The 23016-nt window shown below is 39.0% G+C and overlaps 2 protein-coding genes across 2 annotated transcripts in view; one reads left to right on the plus strand and one right to left on the minus strand.

The window, feature by feature from the left end:
* T265_15555 (hypothetical protein) overlaps positions 1-23016 on the minus strand; it is a gene marked incomplete at both ends in the record, with an annotated part of 39154 nt that overhangs the window by 10534 nt on the left and 5604 nt on the right. The window contains one exon of the mRNA XM_009178596.1: positions 22085-22300. Coding sequence (XP_009176860.1) covers positions 22085-22300 — 216 coding nt within the window. The remainder of the gene's footprint in view (positions 1-22084; positions 22301-23016) is intronic.
* T265_11821 (hypothetical protein) overlaps positions 4402-23016 on the plus strand; it is a gene marked incomplete at both ends in the record, with an annotated part of 23239 nt that continues 4624 nt past the window's right edge. The window contains 7 exons of the mRNA XM_009178597.1: positions 4402-4547; positions 5159-5191; positions 13625-13657; positions 14564-14596; positions 17300-17332; positions 19684-19716; positions 21643-21675. Of these exons, the coding sequence (XP_009176861.1) occupies positions 4490-4547; positions 5159-5191; positions 13625-13657; positions 14564-14596; positions 17300-17332; positions 19684-19716; positions 21643-21675 (256 nt within the window). The remainder of the gene's footprint in view (positions 4548-5158; positions 5192-13624; positions 13658-14563; positions 14597-17299; positions 17333-19683; positions 19717-21642; positions 21676-23016) is intronic.

The following is a 23016-nucleotide window of genomic DNA, read 5'->3' on the forward strand; positions in this document are numbered from 1 at the left end:
ATGGCCTCTTCGGGTAGATGATATGAGGCGTCTTCAGGTTTTCGACCACCGATGCCTCAGAAGCGTGGCTGGTTGTGGATGGCGTCAGCGTGTCAGTAACGAGGCGATTAGAAAACGGGTATTTGGTTGTGCTGCAGGCACCTCAATCCGAGAAAACATCCGGCACCATCGACTGCGATGGCTCGGTCATGTGCTACGCATGCCGAAACACCGTCTACAGAAACAAGTGTTATTCTCCGCGCCTCCTTCAGGATGGCGCAAGCCGCAAGGTGAACAGCACAGGACTTGGCAAAAAGGCGTGAAAGAGACCACGAAGATTTTGGGTGTTGTTGGTGTTGTGCGACTTCCAGGATGGGGTCCCCGTGACCCCGTCTGTGCTTGGCTGGAAACGTTGCTAGAAATGGCGACTAATCGATGTCAGTAGCGTTCGTGCTCTCAGATTCTTTTCACATTGCCTGATTGAGCGGTTGGAGGTGTAGGCACCTCAGTATGCTTGACAAATGCCAGCACAAATTCCCCTCTCCCCCTCACTTTTTTCTCTTCTCTTCACTGTAGGGCTTTGAATACGATTATATATATAAACTGGACAACCCTTATGGTTGTACGACGTTGGAGCATCAGTGCCAACACTGATGTTGCTGTCTTTGATGATTGATGATGGCAGGTGTGCTTAACAGTGTGAGACATATACGTTTATATGGATAATACTTCTGCCTTGCTGCTTCTAGCTTATTTCGATTGAAAAGCCTTCTCCTATAGTCTTTTAACGGTGCATCATGGCCCTTCTGATTAAATTGGTTTGAGCGACTTAGAGAAATCTCTGAATTACTGTAAGTGATGGCTGTTGTATTATATTGACCGCAAGTACTTAGCCCAAACCTCCTTGGAGTTTAGTGAACCGTGGGTCATGCAAGGACTGATTTCAATCTGTTGCTCTTCTCTTGGTCATCCGTAACAAGTAGAAAGTGATAGAAGCTTGTAGTTTCGCTAAAACCCACTTGGATATACTGGTTACAGCAATGAACGAAGGGAACGACATCAACGAACAACTAGTGTGGTGTTGCTGAGAAACACGTCTTCTGTGGCGACACAGTGAAAAAGAAACGAGCGGCTTATCTAATCGTTACTGCTTTATTGATTGGTTTGTGGAGGTAGCATGGTTGGTGCGTTATGCTTACCAAGAAAGCGCAAACAAATAACTGCTTGGTTCATTCATTCATATCATTATGTCATTATTTATCCCTTGATTTGTTGGCACTTTGCTGCAAGCAAAATAATTGTAAGCAGAACATTACTGGGCATTGAAAACTGCTTCAAGTCTTGTATATGACGTGGTTATTGTGAACCAATTAAAACTATAAGCCCTCCAGATTTTTACGAAAGAACTGTGAACTTTTAGTTTGGCACCACAAGGCTAGTACTTGCTAAATACGCAATCACTCTATTTTCTTGCCGTCCACCGACATCTTAGTACCTCGGTGTGGTAATCCAAAAGTAGACGCTGGTACTTAGGCGAAATGTTGCATGCTGTCGAGAAAAGCTAACAGGTAATTAGCAGATGTTTAGGTCCTAATTTCATTCTTGTCACTTGTCTTAGTAGCCTGGTATAGGTTGTTCACTTGGCAAATTTTTGGCATTTAGTAATTACTGGAGGCACGCTAAAGCACAACTTGTTGCGAGACCATGGACTGAGAATTTCACAAAGGAACACGGTACTCTATATGCAAAGGAAACCAGTCAGGGAATTAGCGACAAAAGTGTCCAGAGATTGTTTTAATGGGACAAGCAAGAAATCCTGGCTCTTGCTGGGTGCTGGACATCCGGAATGCAGGGTGGGCCTGTAAAGATCGCCCACTATTGAACAGTAAATTCAGTTGCACGCTAACGTCGTAGCACGTGTCCTCGTCCAACGTTATGCGACGTGATTGATTCGCCCAATTGGATAATAGCCACTTCTACTTGGTCCTTCCACGTCATTGTGTGTGTGCAATTTAACTGTCTGCTGATAAGGTCTTGGGATAAACAGCAGGGCATGCGTAGTTAAACAGTGATCGAGCCCACTTCCCACATGCCATAACCACCCTAACGCAATGATCTATGGCACTTTTATTGCGACTCCACCTTAGTAATTCACAAACTTACAGGCTGCGGTAATTTAACCTCTGTTATGCTGTAAAGAGAGCACTAATCATTTGTTTAGTACTGCGAGGGTTAATTCAGGCCACGGATTCCACAGGCTAAGCCTAATATTTTTACGCTACAAGTGCATTCATTGTCTTTTTATATTCATTGTTCTCGTTATCCTCGTTGATGCTAAAATGGACTACACAAGCGTGAAAACACTTTCTGTTTTATAAGCATACGTGTAGTAAAACCATTTGTCACAGCCTAGTCAACATACACACCAGAAGCGTATAGTTTATTGCAAAATAATTTTGCGATTTGTCTGCCTGATGAAGAAAGTAAGTTCAAATGCAGATATCATGCACAAAAAGTAATCCCATCCCCTGTAATTTCCCTGCTTCTTGCCTATGAGAGGACTCCACACCTGGTACATTCGCTTCAACACGTTGTTTGTACCACGTGGCTCACTTCATACGTACTTCTTTGCGTTGTTCTATAGTTTCGAAAGGCTAAGAGTGACTGTATTGTCGGCATGCGCTTCATGATTAAACTTTAGCGAGTCAATACCTGTCAACTTGTTGTAGAGCTCAGATGATGCATATGATCATGATCGGAAACAGATAGAAGTCACTATAAGCAAATCTGTGTGAAGAAGTCTTAGGGATATGCTTTTAATAAAACAAGTCAGGAGAAACCATCCTGAACCACAGTGAATAGTTCTCTATATCTACTTTCCCCGTTAATTCCTTTACATATGACGACTCGGCATTATACATATAATAATTGAAAAATACTAATGTACACATGTCGGAAGGTGCATATTGGCTGAAAAATGTTTCAAACGTCAAAGGATGCATATCTATGGTACAATGAAAATGTGAGTTGTATTTATTTACCCTATTCGCTCAATTATTCCCCAATTATCCTGCAAAATTCAGGCAATCGGTACTCGCATCCTGAGACGCTGAGCCAATTTGTTAGGTTTTTTGTACAACCAAAGAAACTGAATACCAGATGTGCACCGTGGCCCAAAAGTCAAAGAGTCATGAAACATCAGGCTAAAAATATCGCGCTTATTATGCTATAGACACTACATTTGAAGAGATCCACATTTGTATCGATGTTATATCTCTGGACGCTATAGCCTGTTGTGAGGCTGTGTTCGAAGTCACCGGTGATTGTATGGGCAATATTAATTTGTGGCCGAGTATTTGCCAACTGTCATAGAAAATCGCATCGTTTTTGCACCAGTCTATGAATTGAAGAGAAAACGATGCATCACATCATATATCTTGCACAAAAGAAATGGTTTTAAGATCAAAATTAATACGTTTCAGTGCTTTCTTCTAATTTTATGCAACATTGGGCGAACCCGAACAGTTTCATTAGACGTGAAAAATTCAGCTGTCTGGAGTATTGGAGCACGTCATGTTCTCGGTTTTAACTTGTTTCTCTTGTCTTGTTGTACGATTGTGAAAAAAGGAATAGTCATTGATTTATTTATATCTGCTGGTTCTATGTAACTTCATTAGATTATTTGTGTATTTCAAAACTGCTTGGACATGGTTTTTCATTTGTGCTCACCGGTCTTTTTTGCGCAGATTCTTTGGCTACTTACCAGCTTTTGCTTCTAAGCTTCGGAGAACTTGAACGTAATTTAGCTCCGTTTTCTAAGTTGAATCTGAATGAATTTACACCTAGTCCATGATAAAGCAACTGTAAAAAGATACTAGGTGTCCTTCATCGAACGGGGGCTATGGATATTGGTCTGCTCTAAAAATAACACCTTAATTCAAAAGGATTTGGCTGCATTGGTGCCTCGTTTTTCTTCCTGTGCACGCTATTCTTGCAAGAATGTCTTGCCATACAATGAGCTACCTGTGGTGTACTGAAGTTGCGTAATGACTAACATATCAACTAATCGATTACACAAAGAGTTGCAATCGTGAAAAACACGCAACACGATAAAATTATCTGCTTATAGGCATTATCTACCCCAGTCTCCATTGGATGTCATCGAATGTTCTTTTCCATTAGCTAGATCACACCGAAGCAACTGGTACGTTTGCTAGCAGAATCGTGTATTTACTTTGAATTATTAGTGGCTATTAAAACTACACAGACTGTGTACAGACAGACTGTGTACACAAACTGTGTGCAGTATGGGTCCGCATGGTGACAGAAATTTGATTGGCTGTTAGACTGTCACCCACGCCGAACCGTAAGCTGAAAGGAATTGGCGCGACAACGGTTTGAGACAAAACAGGGATACTGTATGTTCAATTAACCGGGTATAATCCAGAAGACAGCCAAAGGATATAAATGCTCGACAAAAACGGTTCGCTTCTCCAGGAGAACAATCGTGATGAAGACAGGCCTTCAACTCATCATTGTCATACATGTGTTGAACAGTGGCTATTTTGGTAAGAAAACGTTTCAAGGGTTTCGCATATTCATTGTAAATTCAATAACTTTCTCATGATGCCCGTTATTCAAAATATTGGGGTGGATTTGTCGTAAATGCATTCCTGCATTTGAAACGATGTTAACCAGTGGCGCGCCATACGAGTAGTGTCTTGTCAAGTGATAAAATGTCGTTTTGGGTACCTGGTGCAGGCTTAACAATGAAATTATTACACCGATTTTTAGTTTGTTCGTTTTCGTCTACTGTTCAAATGACCTCTTGAACAATCCAACAGCATTCTTAGAATGCTCACTTTCGGAAGCTCTTTGCAAATGAGGTTCCTGCCTTCATGATTGCTAGTTCTCTTTGGTACACGTTAGCTATATGCAATTAAGCATTTGGCAGAACACTTTCCAGCCAGGCAAACAACTTTACTCCATTTATTGTTGTCGGCGCTATTTTCAACCAGCTTCAAGTTGGGCGTAGGCATGGAGAGATATGGTAAAGCTATATTACTTGATGTTGTATAGAATTTCCACGTACTACATTTTTGTAGCTAAGGTCTGCATTTCTTGCTTTCAGTGATTTAATACCTTAGTTATGATGCTAATATTTACGTGTTCAATGCAGACGCATTGTCGCAAACGACTCCAAAACCAGATAGTGAGTTTTTACATATCAGAAAATTATGTTTGAGTAAATCGCATAAAACATAGAGGCACATTACCTGTCTGTTTTACTCACGACCAGAAAAAGTGAAGGGCTCACTGGAGACTGATTTTGCTCCACTCAGAATGTCTCATTTATTGTTTTACCATGACACCCTAACGTTGTGAACACACAAATGGGTTGCATTAATTTGACTCACTTATCAATGCAGTAAGCAAATAAACATTGTGAGTAGGTATATTTCAAACTAGAATTTATGGGTTGGGAAATAGGTGTAATTTGATGGGTGTTGTATCTCTTCACCTACCCTGACGCTACTGGGTTATAGTCAGAAGACAAGAAGACGACCTGAAGGAACTGTGTATTAACGCAATTACAAACCTCTATATATATGATTCACTTGTCACCGTGTTTGATGGTCGATCCGCTGTCAACCAACCAGTGTGTCTCCCACACATCCACACCGGTTCTCGGTCGATCATAGATGGCCGTCTGTGCGCTTGTGTACGGGGTGCCTTGGCCACGGAGTGGGTGTGAACTTTCTGTGTCTCTATTTGACCTTTCTCCGACCTTTCTCAGACGTGATTCAGACGTGGGGGCATAATCGCACGGCTCTGTTTCACATGATTGTTCCGCTGCGCAGTAGGTTGATGCGCAGCCGTATTAATAGGGCTTATAAAAACACGCAAAATCTACAGAAAACTTTGACAATAAATGCGCAACATCCTAAAGGAGGATTTTAGGTCGCTATAACGAAGCGAAATTCAAATTGTTTGAAGTAACAATAAGTCGTGGAATCATATTGAAGCCCGCAGTACTATTAACTACGAAACGTTATTACCACCGATATCCAGTAGTCAACGTCAATGTAGTAGAGGTGAGAATGACTCTGCATTAATTATCTATAATCTGCCAAACTTAAATCCGACTAATAAACGTTATTCATCCGCCAAGCCGTTTTGCAAGTTAAATTCTTCTTCCTGCAACTCTACGTCGTCCGGATGATGTACCCATGTCTATATCATTTTGCGAATTTCAAACTAAAATTTCACGTACAGAAGTGCTTCAGCATTCTGAAAAAATGCTGCGGTGTGATTTGAACAATACAAAGTATTTGCAAAAACATTGCGCGGAACTCACGCGTATAGGTTTCCATAGTGGTGAAATCTGTATAGAATTAACATATCGGCAATCAAGAGAAATCTGTAGTCGAGTTATTTAATTATCCATGAGTTTGCTGCCGTCAAAAGTTCAAAAATACTTGATCCCTGCTTTGTTTATTCGGGTGCGTATATTTGCTCCAACTCCAATACAATAAGCATTGTAATCACTGCATTTTTTATCAAACCCTTTCAACAACTGAAGTAAAAACACAATTGCAGCTGTTGAGTGGTACGTTCGTCCGTCAGCACAATACATACTAGGTTTGGGGATTGCTGAATAAAACACATTTTTAGCTTCTATGACATAATGGTATTATTAGTAATGGTAATGTTAGTGATAGTAACGTTTCTGTTGAATCAGCTTCATCTTTTGTCAATACCACAGGATTATTCTACAGTCTCTAACGTTGGCCACAAATGTTTGCCTATCGCTATACCAGGTGTAAGCAATATGATGGTATTACAGTTTCACAAATCTCATTGCTATCAGAATGTTTTGATAATTGGTACCTTAATTTTTCTAGGACGGATATTAGCTGTATAATTCGATAAACGATAAACAACATGCAGGGTTGATTTGAGAGCTCGTGCGGTGTGGCTGAACTGGAACATGTATCGAATTCATCATTCGTTTGTAAACATTTCAAGTCATAAATCCAGCGAACTGTTTGGGAACGAGGGAAATTGGTCTGCATAGTTGGCACATATTGATGAAAACCAGGACCGGTACACCGATTAGTAGGTAGACATATATGTCTGCGGATAAATCTAAAACAAAGGAGCATGGATTATTGTTCCATTTTCATCAAAGAAGACTTGATTATGGTGGAACGTGGTTCGTGTCGACCTTTTGGTAAAGTTTCTATTCGATTAGTCCCTTGTATTGGTACGGTGAATAGTCTAAAGGCAGATAAGCGCTGTAGACGTAGTCTGCTGCGCTACTTAATGCGATACTGTGGGCAGCGAGTACTTATATTAATTTTACTCCGCGATCTTGTTAAAATGTCCGAAGACCTAGTTATATTGTGTTATGGCGTTTTCTATTCACCTGTTTAGCATTGTGTCTGCCCGGAAAGACCATAGGTGTATTAGATATGGCCCCGGGTATTCGAAAAACATGGACACCATAGTTCATGTCGCATACAAAAAGCCGGACTCTGTAAACCAACTAAACCTTTATTTTGATAGTAGGTAGACACTTATCCTACGATAGTTCCATGTAACAGCTTAGCTTCGCAAATTATAAATGCCCTCTTTGATCATAAGTACTTTTGTCTTGGAAAAGTTGACAGTCATTTTTTACGTTTTGCGTAGAATGGAGAAAACATGACGGCATTTTGTTTGGTTTGGGTACATTTTGCGCTCAAGATATGTTTTTGCCACTATAATTGTGTGCACTAAAAGTAAACAGCAATCAAGAAGCGATATTATATAAAATAATATTTTTCCATAGCCAGCCATATTATCTTGGTCTCAAGGACTGACTATGTTCATAGAAATCTATATGTACCCCCGCGTCATTTACCCGTGTGATATGCCAGAAGTACATCTATAGTAATATCCACGTATCCCTAATTTTCCATTAATTGCTACTGCATTTGGTGTGTTCGTATCCGCTAGAGCCTTAAATGGGCAATCGATAAAGCGCTACTGTGCTCAACAGAAGCGGACGTATTTGAGTACTTTGAACGTTTGCTTCACATATTTATGGAAGTCATTAAAAACTTATATTGAAAGTCCCAGTTGCAAATGCCTGCAGTGCGCTACAAGATGCCCTCTTTTTCTTTTTATGATTGATTTTAACAAAATATTTGCATAGTGACAGCACTAGACTCGTAAACGTATGCTAAAGGTAAAACTTCTGACAGGTTCTGTTCTTTGGCAGTTTGTTTTTAGGTGATTCGAATGTATATCCATGCCAGTCGCTATGGGTGGCAAACACCTCCACAAACTTGGACCGTGAGATATTTTGCATATCCGAGTTTGGCGCACATGTGTTTGATTTGCGAGCCTCACAAGCAATAAGTGTTAATTCTTCCGCAGCACAAGAAAGTATCTCACATTTTAGTGGACATCCGTTGTATCTTGTTTCACTCTTATTTCCTAGTTGCCACTGATGATGACAAATATATAAGCCCTCAGTCTTATCTCGGAGTTTTGCGAATGTTTGCATTTGCGTCATATGTGAACCATAACACAAACTTGATAAAAATCAAAATTACCATTCTAATGTACAAAGCAGTTGGCAAAATACGTTGCATGAAAAAAGAAGCAAAATAACGCAAACTGTCTAGCAAACTGGAGACAAATGACCGACAGATGGCTGCAGGAAAAAAATATTTTTAGTGTTGAATGTAATCCCCTTATGTGTATCACATGTGTGACACCTGCAATTTCGGAGTTTGATACTCTGATGCCATATCATGGATAGATATTTGCAACAGCTTTTCGTGCTGCTTATTTGTTTTACCGTTTAGGTTAATTATCTAATCACATATTAGAAAGTTTTGATATCAGAACTTCTTCACAAACAGATTACATACGTCAAGTTTTAAAGGATCTTCAAGGTACGCTTGCTTCACTGTGCGATACATATTTGATATATTGATCAATAATTGGTAGGCGCTTAGTGTTTCCAATTTTGGATGATTTTATAAAAGTAATATCATCAAAGCATAACAAAACCTCGCCATACGTGACTAGACCATGGCCAGCCCATCGACATCATCGTCCCCATCACTGCGTTGAGCACCAATTGAGCAACGTGGCTATGTGGGGCATTTAGTAATACGTCGAGCGTAATGATATACAGATTTAACACTATCCCCATGGTTTACGAACAACCCCGTGTAATCGAAACAATTCTGCTAAGCCTGACGACAATCCAAACATACGACGCAACACGCCACAATAGTTTGAAGAATTTTCACCAGATGAAGCAGACATTGTGGGTCACATCTCCAAGCACGCTACGAAATAGCTGGAAGAATGCAATTATCAGTAGAGAGATTCCCACGTTTAGTCTATTTGTTTGAACATTAATCGGAAAAATGGAACACGTTTTGCTGTCTGCATTACTACCGCTACATTTGTGGCCTCAAAGTAGCACTGATCTTATTCAGCCAACATTTACCGAGCAACCAGTCTTCTATATCTGATGAATTTCTGGTTTCCACTTTCCTGTTCCGGAAGCTCACTAGAATTTTTGAAGTCCTAAATGGTCCATACTTGATCTTTTATTGTTCGGTACTTCAAGCGTTAGAATGCAGAGTACTCTTTGATCCGCTGTGTACTGTGCGTAACCGTGCTGTAATTTCGGGGGTTTATTTGGTGTTCCAAATTTGGTCTTCCTGCATGACCTTCATAAGCAGATGTATTTCAATATCCTGGGTTTTTCAGACATTGAGTTAGACTAATTATCCAGAATAGTTTCCTTGTTTGCTGGACTGTTCATATTTCTTCGAAAATTACTCTAGTCTCCTTCAATAAGAAAAAGTTTCTCTTGCTTCTAGATACGGCGAGCCTTTTTGTCGAACAAGCAAAAAGTAATTTACCTAAATGTTGTGGTATTTGACGATTTTTTCATATGGTGGAGAGCTTAGTGTTAGGGATCTTTTAGTTGGCGATAGAAGTTCCAATTTATGATTTGGGTTTTTTAATGTATTAGGTCTATTTCTGGTTAAACTGATTATTTGTTCGTCCGCAACTTGCATGTTTTCTCACACCATCAAGCAAAACGCAAGACGCAATCGTGAATGAGCAGCATAATTTATTGAACTAAAGGCAAGGATCCTACGAGCGCGTGCATCATTTGAAAAAAATATAGTCTTTCATGACCACCAGTCCAACTATCCGTCCAACTTCCGGCAAACAGAAGTTGTGGCCTTCAAGTTTCATGGTTTTGGGAGGTTTATCAAAAAATGACGAAAAATTCTGATTGCTCAACGTATTCAAAAGGGCAGGAAGTAAAAATCTACTTATATTTTACTGTTTACGCATGTGTATGAGCTTCATTGCTGGTGCGACAGGCTATTATCATTTATATAATGCAGCTGAAATTTCAGTACTCTCGTTCTACGGATGAGCTTAAAGCAAAACCACATTGGATTTGGGTTTCTTGCGGTGTACAGATTTAAGTATATCAAGAGCAATTCAGATTGTCATTACACCTTTCGAATCACACTGAAATTAGGCAGTCAAAATAAAAACTGACAGCCATCGGCACGGGAGTAGTATGGGATGGCTGATTGCGGGATTTTCAGGAGCAATGCATCAACGTTGAAGCGACTATGCAGTCATTTGCAAATCAATTTGGTTTTTCGAGAGACTCACCTGGAACCCATCTGAGTCTCTCGTTTGTGATGTTTTCAGGCAACTGAATGTGCTGCACCAGACCGCCTCATGTTTCAGTTGCTACAATATTCGAGATATCGCGATGCATGTATGACTTTGTAATGTACTAATCATAAGGGTTCTGGAAATCCATCGACAACCCACGACCGGTTTCGCCGTTTTCGGTGCTCGTCAGATAGACGCAGTCCCTGGGTTTCTGTCAACCTTATGTTTCACTTGAAGCCAAATTGAACGAAATTAGCAAATATACACTTGTGCGATCCTGTGCTAAGGCCGTGATCTCAGAGCAAGGAAGTGGTTACTTAGCCTAAACGCACGATCTAGGTGTCCTATCTGACAGGTAACGTGTAGTCTAATTCTCCAACGGGCGGTCAGTAATAATTGCGGCGAAACCGAATTCTACGAACTTCACCTGCGTTTGTTCAATAGTCACAATTGGACAGTGAACTATATATTGAATTGGACTTGGGCAGACAGTATAGATAGGTAGACCGTGGTACTATTGGAAATCGTTAGGAGAATTAAAAAAAGGCTTATGGCTACATTGAAGCTTGAGCAGTTAGCAACACAGGATGGCACACGAAGGGCAGTGTCTTGTAGGACAAATTAAGCGGGCAAATTGTTGTTCAGTTCAAAGTGGGACGAAATTTCAACAACAAGCCCAGAAATGAATGAAAAAAATCGTCTATAGAAAATGGTTGAGGTAGAGTCAACTTTGTATAAAATAGAACGGTTCAGTCTTAAAAATTAAGCAGTTAAGGAAGGGTGATGAACTAGCCTGAGGAGTAGGGAAGTAAAATAATTACGTCACGTAATTAACAACACTCATTTGCAAACTAATTCGGTTTCTCGTGTATCGCGTGTATCGCGAATATCGTAGCGACTGAAACATGAAGCGGCCTGGTGCAGCACATTAAGTTGTCTGAACGAGAGATTCAGCTGCGTTCCAGGTGAGCCTCTTGAAAAACCAAATTAGTTTGCAAATGAGTGTATATTCGTGGAAATCCGGGGACTGAGCCTACCTGATGAGCCCAAAAGGGGCGAAACCGGTCGTTGGCTATCTACCTTGCGAGCAGTACATTACAAAATTTTGTGTTCGCCTGCAGCGTTCAACTTTCGAGGTAGTAATTTTGTTATCAGAAAACTTAATTTAAAAAAGAATGATACCAGAAAATTAACGTTCTATGTACCGTCTACACGAATACAAATCGTGAACTTACTTCATTTGCAAATGAAATGCTTTAACATGGCCTTATTAGCTGTGGCTAAAAATCAATTTGAAAAAGCAAAAAGTAAGTGTATGTATTATAATGTTATTCATTTTTCCGGAAACGAGGCAGTCCCTTTTTGTGCCAAATTTCCTATCAATTAATTAAATTTTACGACAAATATGCCCTCCCGAAGGGTACAACACTGAAAATCATAATAACTGCATTTTAGGGGCTTGTCAGCTTGCAAAGGATGCCTCAAGAAGGTGAAAATAAATTCCGGGTGTAAAAACGGACTGGTTTGTGGAGACATATCCAGTTTTTCTGAGCCCGGAAGGAAATTGGATGACTGACGGCAACCTCTTTGGTAATTTCCGCATATTAGCAGTAAACTTTGAGCATTTTCACAACCATGCTAATGACTAAAAACTCAAATTAAAAATGCCACTCCCATAACCTGACAGATAAAGAGACCCTGACTTTGAAAACCGTGTTGTTTACTCTAGTTAAGGGGCCTTAGGATTTGGGAATGCCGGATGCCTACTATGAGGTTTAGTTTACCTAACAGAAATAAACATTTTTAGAGCTTAAACGTCTTTGTAGGACATTCACAAAATAATCACTTCCCACCACGAGTGTACTATCGCCTTGCCTTGTTTGTTTGCAATAAGCTCGTACAAAATTTGTCGCAAGAATATTCTGAATGCGCAATACTGATTGTATTAATAAACGCACAAAACAAAGTTGAAATTGGTAAACAAGCATGGATTCCAAACAAAATTTTGCCGAAAAATGTGAAAGCATCAGTACCTACATTTTGTTATTTTTCATTCTACCAATGCTTTGATAAATACTGAGTGATATTGTTTCATAGTCACTAAGCGTGCTGCGTATTCGTACTATAAGAGGTACTATTAGAGGTCTTAATTTGAAAGTGGCACAATGGAAAAACTTCCGAAAATTTCCCTTGCCGGTCCAATGTAATTTTCACTGGTATGAAATTACTCCAGGTTGCAATCACCAGTAGTCAGTAGTGGTGCCATCTTTAAAACTGTTTCTAATAATATTTGGAAATTTTCAATGAGCTCCTTAAATCTCATTATTCCTTTATTGTCAAAGCAAAATGGCAAATATGCTGTTGTATATTTTGTCCTCATCTAGATTTGCACCAGTTTCGGATATTTTTTACCCCTGACGGATAACGTACCACCAGATAATTTAGAGGTTGTTGCGGAATTTCCAACAATTCTTGATCACACTGTAAATAGCAAGTATTAGGACGTGTATACACAATCACCTTGATATGACTTTACAATAGTATTCCCTGTGTAATCAAACGATTTTTCCAGTATGGTCTCAGTCTTTTGACAACAACAAAAACCCAAATTCCATTTAAAACCAGATGCCAATGAAAGTTTATATTTGTTTCAAGAAAATATGCTAGCGCAAGAACCCAAATTCCATTTAAAACCAGATGCCGATGAAAGTTAATATTTATTTCAAGAAAAAGTGCTAGCGCAATATCGGTACTGGCAGCAGACGTAGGCCAACATAAAAAGACTGACTTAAATCTGAGAATGTAATGCGGTAAGACAATATGGCACCACCATTTTATCATTGTTTTGTTCAATCGTTTTTATCTTCTTAGAAAAATTATATGGGGGAGATGTATTTTAAAAAACATTTTCCTCAATTACATTCAGAGGATATCGACGGATATTTATCGGAATTGACAAGTAAGACGGCCCGTAAAATTTATTCCTAACCAATTTGTCTAACTTGTGAATGCTGAAATGATTGAATTGTCTATCTCTACCCATAACGAGATGCACTTTGTTGCAAATATTACTCACTGGTTTTGGTAGCCAAGAGAGTAACTTTTGGACTATATATTGATGAGTTGAATTCTAACCACTAATGGATCGCATAAAGTTTTGTGTGAATGCGACAAACTGGCCATCTTTACCCCGCTAACTTCTTCAAGATTAGCTGGACATATTCTCAACATTTTTTTCAAAATGGATTGTTGGGTTTTGTAGAACTCAATAAAGAAAATTTCAAATCCCAAAACGGTTATGTGAACCCAATTAATTTATTAAGGTTAAATTTAAAAATGTGATTTGGCCATAAAGTGTGCTCGTGTTATTTTTCACTCTTTTTATGATCATACTGTAGAAACCACCCACTTTTTTGCAAACGCAGTGACCTGTAGTTTTCGGCAGACTGTAATAATTAGGCAGTTGGGAATTTTCGGAACTTTCCAATATTCCGAAGTGCAAGAGCGCCGCTTATAAAATTTTAGCTGTTTTATACATAAAAATTATAACAGGGATATCAAACCAAAACTGATACCATTTAAATATCTCTTTAATATCAGACAAACGTGACGGACTTGGGTGCACTCAAATTTCTGATGCGTTATTTACTAAAAGCTCACACCGCGCGGTTCGTATCCCAGGTGGAATACATGTACTTTTTAAGAACCTACATTCACCAGATACTTAATAAACCAATTATTATCGATGCGTTATTTACTAAAAGCTCACACCGCTCGGTTCGTATCCCAGGTGGAATACATGTGCTTTTTAAGAACCTACATTCACCAAATACTTAATAAACCAATCATTATTACATAATTTTAGGTGAAGCTGGAGAAAAGCTGCTTCGCATAAAAAGTAAGGTTTAATTTGTAACTTAATGCTTCCTGAGTCTACGGGCATTTCGACAAATAGAGACCTTTTTGCATGTATATAATGAAAAGGTAAAAATTCTGCTTGTTTTTTACAAACTACGGTGTTAAGTACGCACTACCAATTTATTCATTAGGGGTTCAAAACCAAATGAAAGTGATATCTGTAAAAGAAATAAGTGTAAACAACTCGAACATCTATTCATAAGTGTGCTATCAAACGCTCCTAAGAGAAAATAGTGCTACAAAGTTTCCACCAGATCGCATGGGATTTTAAATGAAAAGTGCATAAGTCATTTTGTTTGGCGGCAAGACAAACCAACGGAATACGTATTTCAAGATTTGGTCCAAGAGGTATAATGTTGCACAACAAAATTATCAAACAGCATCTGGGTGATTCTTTCCTCTCTGACAACAGTACGTTTTGTAACGAAATTGTTTATTATACCAGCTAGCAATCCGGCTAGCATTCGTTGGCTTTATGGGGCTAACGCTGAACATTGTGCATCATACTAAAAGAACATATACACGCTTGGTGATGCGTACGGAACGCCCGACATCCCAAACAATAGCCCAGTAAAATACCTTAGCTGCGCCAACCGACTTGCCTGCCTGTAAAGACCGCTTAGCTTAGTAACGCCTCGGAGGCTTGAAACTCTGTAAACACATTTGTTTTTGCCTGCTGGTGGATGCAAAATTTAAGGATGCACACTAACGTAACTCTCGTTTGATTAGTCTCCTTCTTCTAACGCTATCATTTCGGTGAGTCAACAACTGACTGAGAAATCCTCCGGCGAAACAATTGGTCAACGCTATAGAGATATGTTACTGGGTCATCGTTTGAGGTGTCGGGCTTTCCGGCCACAATAATCAATCGTAGAAATTTTTGCTTTTTTCAGACGAAACCATTCAGGTGCGTCCAGCGTGCACCAGCAAGGTATTATTAAAACAAATTGGTGTATATGTAAGTAACTTGTTGGTAGAAACTAATAGCTCAGTGTTGGGTGACTTCGTGCACATTTTTCTTGTCCACAACCTGCAACAAGTTCAACCCAAACCATTGACAACCCCCAAATAAACTGAATAACTCTATTTGGCCACCAACCATTCAGTGTTCTACAAAACGTATGAACATGTATTCATCAAATGCGCAGTTTCCAGACCGGTTGTGTTCAATTGTTTTTCCAATGCTTTCAGCAAATTTACCAACAGCGGTCCGTAAGATTCCAGCGTACATATTTTTTACAATTCTTCTTGTTATAAGACGAGAACAGCGAGAACACGTACGAGTATCTATGCGTTCGTGATGATTTCAAATATGTATTAAACAGCTGCACAATGCTTTTCGGCCTTTCTGCATAGATTGACTTCACTTACAGGAAGAAATCTCTACAAAAATTCCCAAATCTCCTCGCACTGCCAACAATGCATTCGTGATCTCTAAAGTTGCTAAAAACCGCAAATGCTTAAGAATACTCCCATGTAACAGGCAGTGAATTTAGTATCTGATGATGAATGGATTTCTAAAGAGATAAATGTGCCGCTTTAGGGTCCATTAAATATTATATTTAGGGTATGTTAATTTGGGGTCATGCCAAATCAATTATCGGAACACTGCGGAGAAACAGCACTGTTGATGAGAGTGTTAAAGCTTCAACATCCTGTGATGGTTTTTTTGCTACTGACGATCGTCTTTCTTGTTTTCGTTAACTTTACTATGTCGCCCGTGCCTAAGCGTTGCATGAAACAAAACCATAGTTTGCTTCGTGAAGACACTCAAAACTTCAGACGCAATAGTAGGAGTTGCCTAACGATGAATCCGCAAAGGCTGACTGCGACAAATCTTTCAACAATGTAGCCACGGAATTTTCATGATGGCTCAGTTTGTCCATGTTCACTGCAAGCGCTACAATGACGCATGTTGTCTTTTTATTACAGTTGTGCAAGATAGTGTAACATGGACATAGTTGAACGAACAACTTTTAAAAAGTTTAATTTCCTTTTGGTATTTTTTCAGCCACGCCGCTTTCCGTCATGTATTGGAAATCAAAAATACCTCAGATAAACTCGGTGTAGGGCACAAAACTATATCAAAATACACACTGAGAGCTCATTAAATCCTCCTTAAAATATGTACGGAATTCGTCATCACTGCTGAATTTATTTATGCTTAGATTTTTAGAAAGCTTGTCATTGGTGTAGTTCACGGCGGGCACACAATCCGCATATATGTTTAATTTTTGCGCTCAAAATTAAAACGTTCAGTGTCAATCTAGCTCTACGGAAGCCCCTCACGATTTAATGAGGTTCTGCAAACGTGATCGATGTTCCCATAACCTAAGCACTCTTGGCGGCATCGATGTAAGGAAACATTCTATCCAGCTTAGAACTTCAACGTATCGCGTATTTTTCTAGTGTAAATCAGGAATTCCGATACTGTTTATAAATTGGTACGTGTTAGCAAATCCAAAATGAGTTTAAAATGTAAAATATTTTCTCTACACCACAGTGACCTGCTAAAGCAAATTATTATTTTTTCGCTGCAAAACTTAAGCCGTTAGTTTTGTGCTAAAGCAGATTATTTTTTTGCTGCAAAACTTAAGCCGTTAGTTCTGTCCTTTTTGCCAATGATTGTAAAATTTTTATTTGACTCGGATCGATGATTAACTATTATCCTCAATTTCTGCAGTTATAATTGGGGAAGAAGTAACGGATTTCAAAGGTATGCACTGCCATTCCATTTGGCAAACTTCTCTGAAACGTTTTGGCACAGCTCTGTTGATCTACAACAATAATGTTCAATTACCAAAGTTCATTTAGTGGAACACCACATATTGGATAAAAACGTATCTTTCTGTATATAAATCTGGCCTCCACAGGAGAAAAAACTGAGGCTCCCGTTTGTAACACACTTCATCTAAATGTGCCAACAAAGGCCACCCCATGATGCACTTGGAAAGACGTTCGAGATATTGCAAAATTCTCCGCGATATCACGAATATCGTAGCAATTAAAATGCGAGAGAAACCTTGTGCACCACATTCAGCCGCAGAATACCATTGAAATGAATTCTCATAGAAAACAAATTTAGATGCAAATAAGTGTATTTCTCAAAAAATGTTCAATCCAGGTTGGAAAAAGCGTAATGATGAAAGCAACTGGTGAAGATCTTCTGACTGATAAGCTTAATCTCCTGCTGAAGAGCTTTTTGCTAACATGGGAGTGAATTTCCTTACGAAAATACAATACATTTTTAAAGTATTTTTCTAGTACTGGAAACAGATGCTCATGAATTAACAGTGCAGTTTTGGATGAATTTTTCTTTTTGGCAAAGCAAAGCACTTATCAAGATATTGTCTTGCTTTGTGGTCCACTATGTATTTTCATGCTTCTTATTTATTTCTTTTTGAATATTACGACCTACGAAAGGCATTGTTCTAATTTTACATTGATTTCTTTTGATGGACACATAACGGTATGCATGCTACCCACGTTCAGTAATTATTGAACTTACTTCGGTGCAACATGCACAGTAAACATGGAAAAAACAATAAACGAAGCAAGCAGTGTGTTTCACTTATATTATCATAAAAATATCATATTATGTAAATAAATAAGCGATGATGATTATTTGGTTTCATTCTGCATTTATAATAATAATGTTATAAATAATTATTTGTCGCCACCTGAAACTTCAATACTTGGTTGGTTCCTAATGACACCCATAGCGTTTACTTACACCACGCTGATGGATGGCACGGTGAGGTCGAAGTTCTTTAGAAAATTCACCCACTAGAAAAGCAGTCTGCAGAACAGTCTAGTACGGCAGTCTTACGCATATAAATTATGCCAGAATACTTATATGTATACAAACAGGAAGTCAACCATGTCTCATGTGGAGGACAGATGCATAGTCAGCATAATATCACGACAGTGAAAGCCTTCAGTGGACTATACAGAAACCCCATCCAGCTGGTCCACTGATTTTATCTGTAAACGAAGTCATAGAGATGAGGTGATGCGCCCATTAACAAAGTGCTGATCTGCATCAAGGAACCAGACAACGAAAACCGCTGCAACAAAACTCATTGGGCACAGAGTTTTTATTGCCATGACCATGGGCTGCGGGTGAACACGGAATAATTTCTTAGCTGAGTGTGTTTGAGAGTGTGAGCATGCGCATTGCATGCAGATAGATCTGTGGGTGTATCGACTCAAGATGTATCCACGTGCATCATGTTATTTACCTCTCAGCGTCTTTTAGGATTTACGTGTAATGAAGATTGACAGTGATACTATCGTTGTCTACTTCTTAACCCTGGTAACACGTTCCTTATCTGGTTATAAAAGTATGACTGCACAGTGTCATGTAACGGATACTATCCGTGCTCAGAACTCACCTACTAATGGACCAACAGTTCAAAGAACCTAATGGTCCGAATAAAGCATTTTTACTTTTTGCAGATTGCGTTAACTCGCACATAACTTACAATGATGTATACACCGTGTGATAGCCCTAAGCAAAGAAACTGAGGGTCATTGTTCACGGGTATTGTGTGGTAATTATTTAGGTAGGTGAGGTGCATTTCAATTGCAAAGCCATTGTCCACCCTAATTATCTGATAAACTGAGCTATACCACCATCTGCATCAGACGATATTTTATGCTACACGGTAATGGAACACTATAGCTTTAGCATAATTTTGGGGGTGCTTGCGGATGGTAGCAAGATATTTTATATTTAAGCCGAAAATATACACAACGGCAGATTCTCATACAGGGCACGGCGCTAATTCATCTCCACCGATAACTTTTAACGAAAGACGTTGGTTAATGTCTACAATGAAATAGGCTTTCACAATAAGCTTCCAAGGGGTTGCTAAAATGAGTTTAACAGGAGGAATTCATGCAATAGCGTCACGCTTGGAAGATAATTCAACTTTAAGTCAGTCTACTTCAATACATACATACACTCATAGTATTGTCATTAATCGTGCTTCGAAATTGTGTATTCTCATTGCGCAACCTACATCTGTCAAATGTATGATTTTTTGTTTCATCCCACTTGCACAGAGGAAATAAAAGTTGCGTTAATGGAATTAGAAAGTAAGGCTGATTGACGGTAGCTGTTTTGTTGTTCCTTTCAAACTTCGGGCAACAAATAACACTAATTTGAACCACAAACCGATTGTGATTTCTATGGAAATAGTTATCCAGCACTGGGCGTTGTCTGTTATATCTGATTGTTCTTTATGGGGAGATTTGACTACCCTTTTAGTATTTTTGGAAAGGATAGTCCACCGTGTTAAAAGGTGATTTATTTAAGACTGCAATGGGAGATTTTAAACAGTGTCTAATATTGCTTGCCGTAAGCTCGTACTATGCACAAGATTCTGTCACGTGATCACGCAAAGAAATTCTATTAGGTTGTTCATTGCCTTGTCCATCCGCACATAAAAAACTGCGCTTATCATGTAAAGCTGAATGGTGGTAAATATTTTATTAAAAAATCGTCAAACGGCCGAAGACGTCATGTCCTTCTTAGGGACTGCTTGCTGCCGGTAAATACGTCAAGTTGCATAGCCTGCCATTTATACGAATGGAAATAAGCTAACTCACACATCCATACGTGCAATAGTCTGCTTGATAATTCGAAAGAATGCGAATGTTGAAGACAAAGTCTCAACGGCATCAAATCGGAATAGTAAAAAATTCCCAGCACTAATCTATGTGTATTCCAAGGAATCAGCAGTAAAAGCTTATTAAAAAAATATTCTCCTGATTGACGGTAGCTGTTTTGTTGTTCCTTTCAAACTTCGGGCAACAAATAACACTAATTTGAACCACAAACCGATTGTGATTTCTATGGAAATAGTTATCCAGCACTGGGCGTTGTCTGTTATATCTGATTGTTCTTTATGGGGAGATTTGATCCCGCTTTTAGGATTTTCGGAAAGGATACTCTGCCGTGTAAAAAGGTGACTTAGTTAAGACTGCACTGGGAGATTTTAAACGGTGTCTAATATTGCTTGCCGTAGGCTCGTACTACGCACAAGATTCTGTCACATGATCACACAAAGAAATTCTACTAGGTTGTTCATTGTCTTATCCATCCGCAGATAAAAAACTGCGCTTATCATGTAAATTTGAATGGTAGTAAATATTTTGTTAAAAAATCGTCAAACAGCCGAAGACGACAAGTCTTTCTTAGGGACTACTTGCTGCCGGCAGATACGTCAAGTTGCATAGCCTACCATTTATACGAATGGAAATAAGCTAAATCACACATTCTTGTAAATATTTTATTAAAAAATCGTCAAACGGCCGAAGACGTCATGTCCTTCTTAGGGACTGCTTGCTGCCGGTAAATACGTCAAGTTGCATAGCCTGCCATTTATACGAATGGAAATAAGCTAACTCACACATCCATACGTGCAATAGTCTGCTTGATAATTCGAAAGAATGCGAATGTTGAAGACAAAGTCTCAACGGCATCAAATCGGAATAGTAAAAAATTCCCAGCACTAATCTATGTGTATTCCAAGGAATCAGCAGTAAAAGCTTATTAAAAAAATATTCTCCACAAAGCAAGATAGTCACACAGTTTCTTAAACTCACCAACATCCTAGGATTGTTTTTGCCTTTCTTGGGTCCCGTCAAATAGGCACGTTTACTCACTGTCTGTCGACCATATGTCCTATTTGAACACAAAATGGCTAGGTTTTGGCAGATTTTTCAGCAGTTTTGTGAAACATATACTGCGATATCTCGAATGTCGTACCAGCGGAAAAATGGGAGCGCATTTGTCCAGCATATATTTTCAATGGACATCAAAACGGGAAATCCATTTTAATCCCCATGAAAAGCGGATTGAGAATCCAATTAGTGTCAAACTGGAAAGTACCTATACCAAAACACAACGGAGGGAAAACTCCCCAATCACTGTCCCGTAAATCAAACCATCGCATATATTTATTTCAAACCTTTCGCTTACATTTGCGAAGACTAAAAAAGCCAATTTTTCATTTCCAGCTAACATGAATAAAACAGTTCTTCTACCGAAAGGTATGAATTATTTTTGTAAACATGCTTATTGGTTCATTGACTGCATTCATCACATGCGAAGTCGTTCGACTTTCGGCTTATAATTGGTTATATACCCACGACTTGTCAGAGAACACCAGTTTAAGTAGAAGAATAATCTCCAGGACCTTGCCTTTCACTAACCAATATCTAAGCCATTCACTATATGAGTGTTTGCGTAAACATTAAGGGTCAACTGAAACGTGACAAGTTGTATGGCGAACTGTTTTTAGCAGTTGATCTCGCTTCTATTGGTTTAGTCTAAAAATACATACCTTCTTCCTGAAACAACAGAAAAATAAGCCAGTAATTACAGGCACTTTGCTGTGAAGACTGTCTAGCAAGGAATGATTTCCAGGATCTTGAATTTCACTAAACACAAAATACATACCTTCTTCCTGAAACAACAGGAAAATGAGCCAGTATCTACCGGCCCTTTGCTGCGAAGACTGTCAAGCAAGGAATGATTTCCAGGACCTTGCATTTCACTAAGCAATATCTGAACCATTTGCGAAACAATAAGCGTGAACCGTAATGTGGCATGTTGTATAGCGAGGGGGTTTTGGGAGTTGAAATTTTTTCTAGTAGTTTCATCTGAAAAATGCATCTGAAAAATGTGAAAAAAATCTGAAAAAAAATCTGATAAATGTTTCCGAAACAATAAAAGAATAAGCCGATATCTGCAGGCAATTTGCTGTGAACAGTGTCCAACAAAAGCACGTGAACGACATGGGGAAAACTCGTGTATCATACGGCTGAGAATTAGGCCGGATTTAACGCTGTGCGAAAAACGAGCACTGAGGTTACATTATTAGAAATATTGATTTCCCGTCCACGCGTGTTGCGATTTTTTATACTGATTGGTCCGACTTAACGACAACACTTAACATGGGGGGCTCGTGTATCTATGACTGCCTTACAAGACGAGTTTTTCGTTCGTCACCTTGAAACAAAACAGCGCGATAAAGCAATCACAGATTTAGGATGATTTAGGATGCCGAAGGGTAGTTTGAGCCTCATTCTTTTGGATGGAATGAAAATAGAGCAGGAAAAGGCAACTGCGAGTTTTATTTTAGTAAACCTAAAAGCAGGCGATCTCCTTTAGACATTAGTTCATAAAACAATTCTCAACGGAAGATTCCCACGTTAGCCAAACAAATTGAATTCCAGCAACATAAAATCGAAATTAAAAATCGGAATCCAAATCAACGGTACCATCTGTGGAAGACCTAGGAAGAATAATCGAACACACGATGTGAAATACAACGAATGTACGCAGATCTCTACTGGGACAAAAAACCCACCGGATATAATTATTATATT

The sequence above is a fragment of the Opisthorchis viverrini genome (genome assembly GCF_000715545.1).
Source record: "Opisthorchis viverrini unplaced genomic scaffold opera_v5_600, whole genome shotgun sequence".
In the NCBI taxonomy this organism is placed as follows: Eukaryota; Metazoa; Platyhelminthes; class Trematoda; order Opisthorchiida; family Opisthorchiidae; genus Opisthorchis; species Opisthorchis viverrini.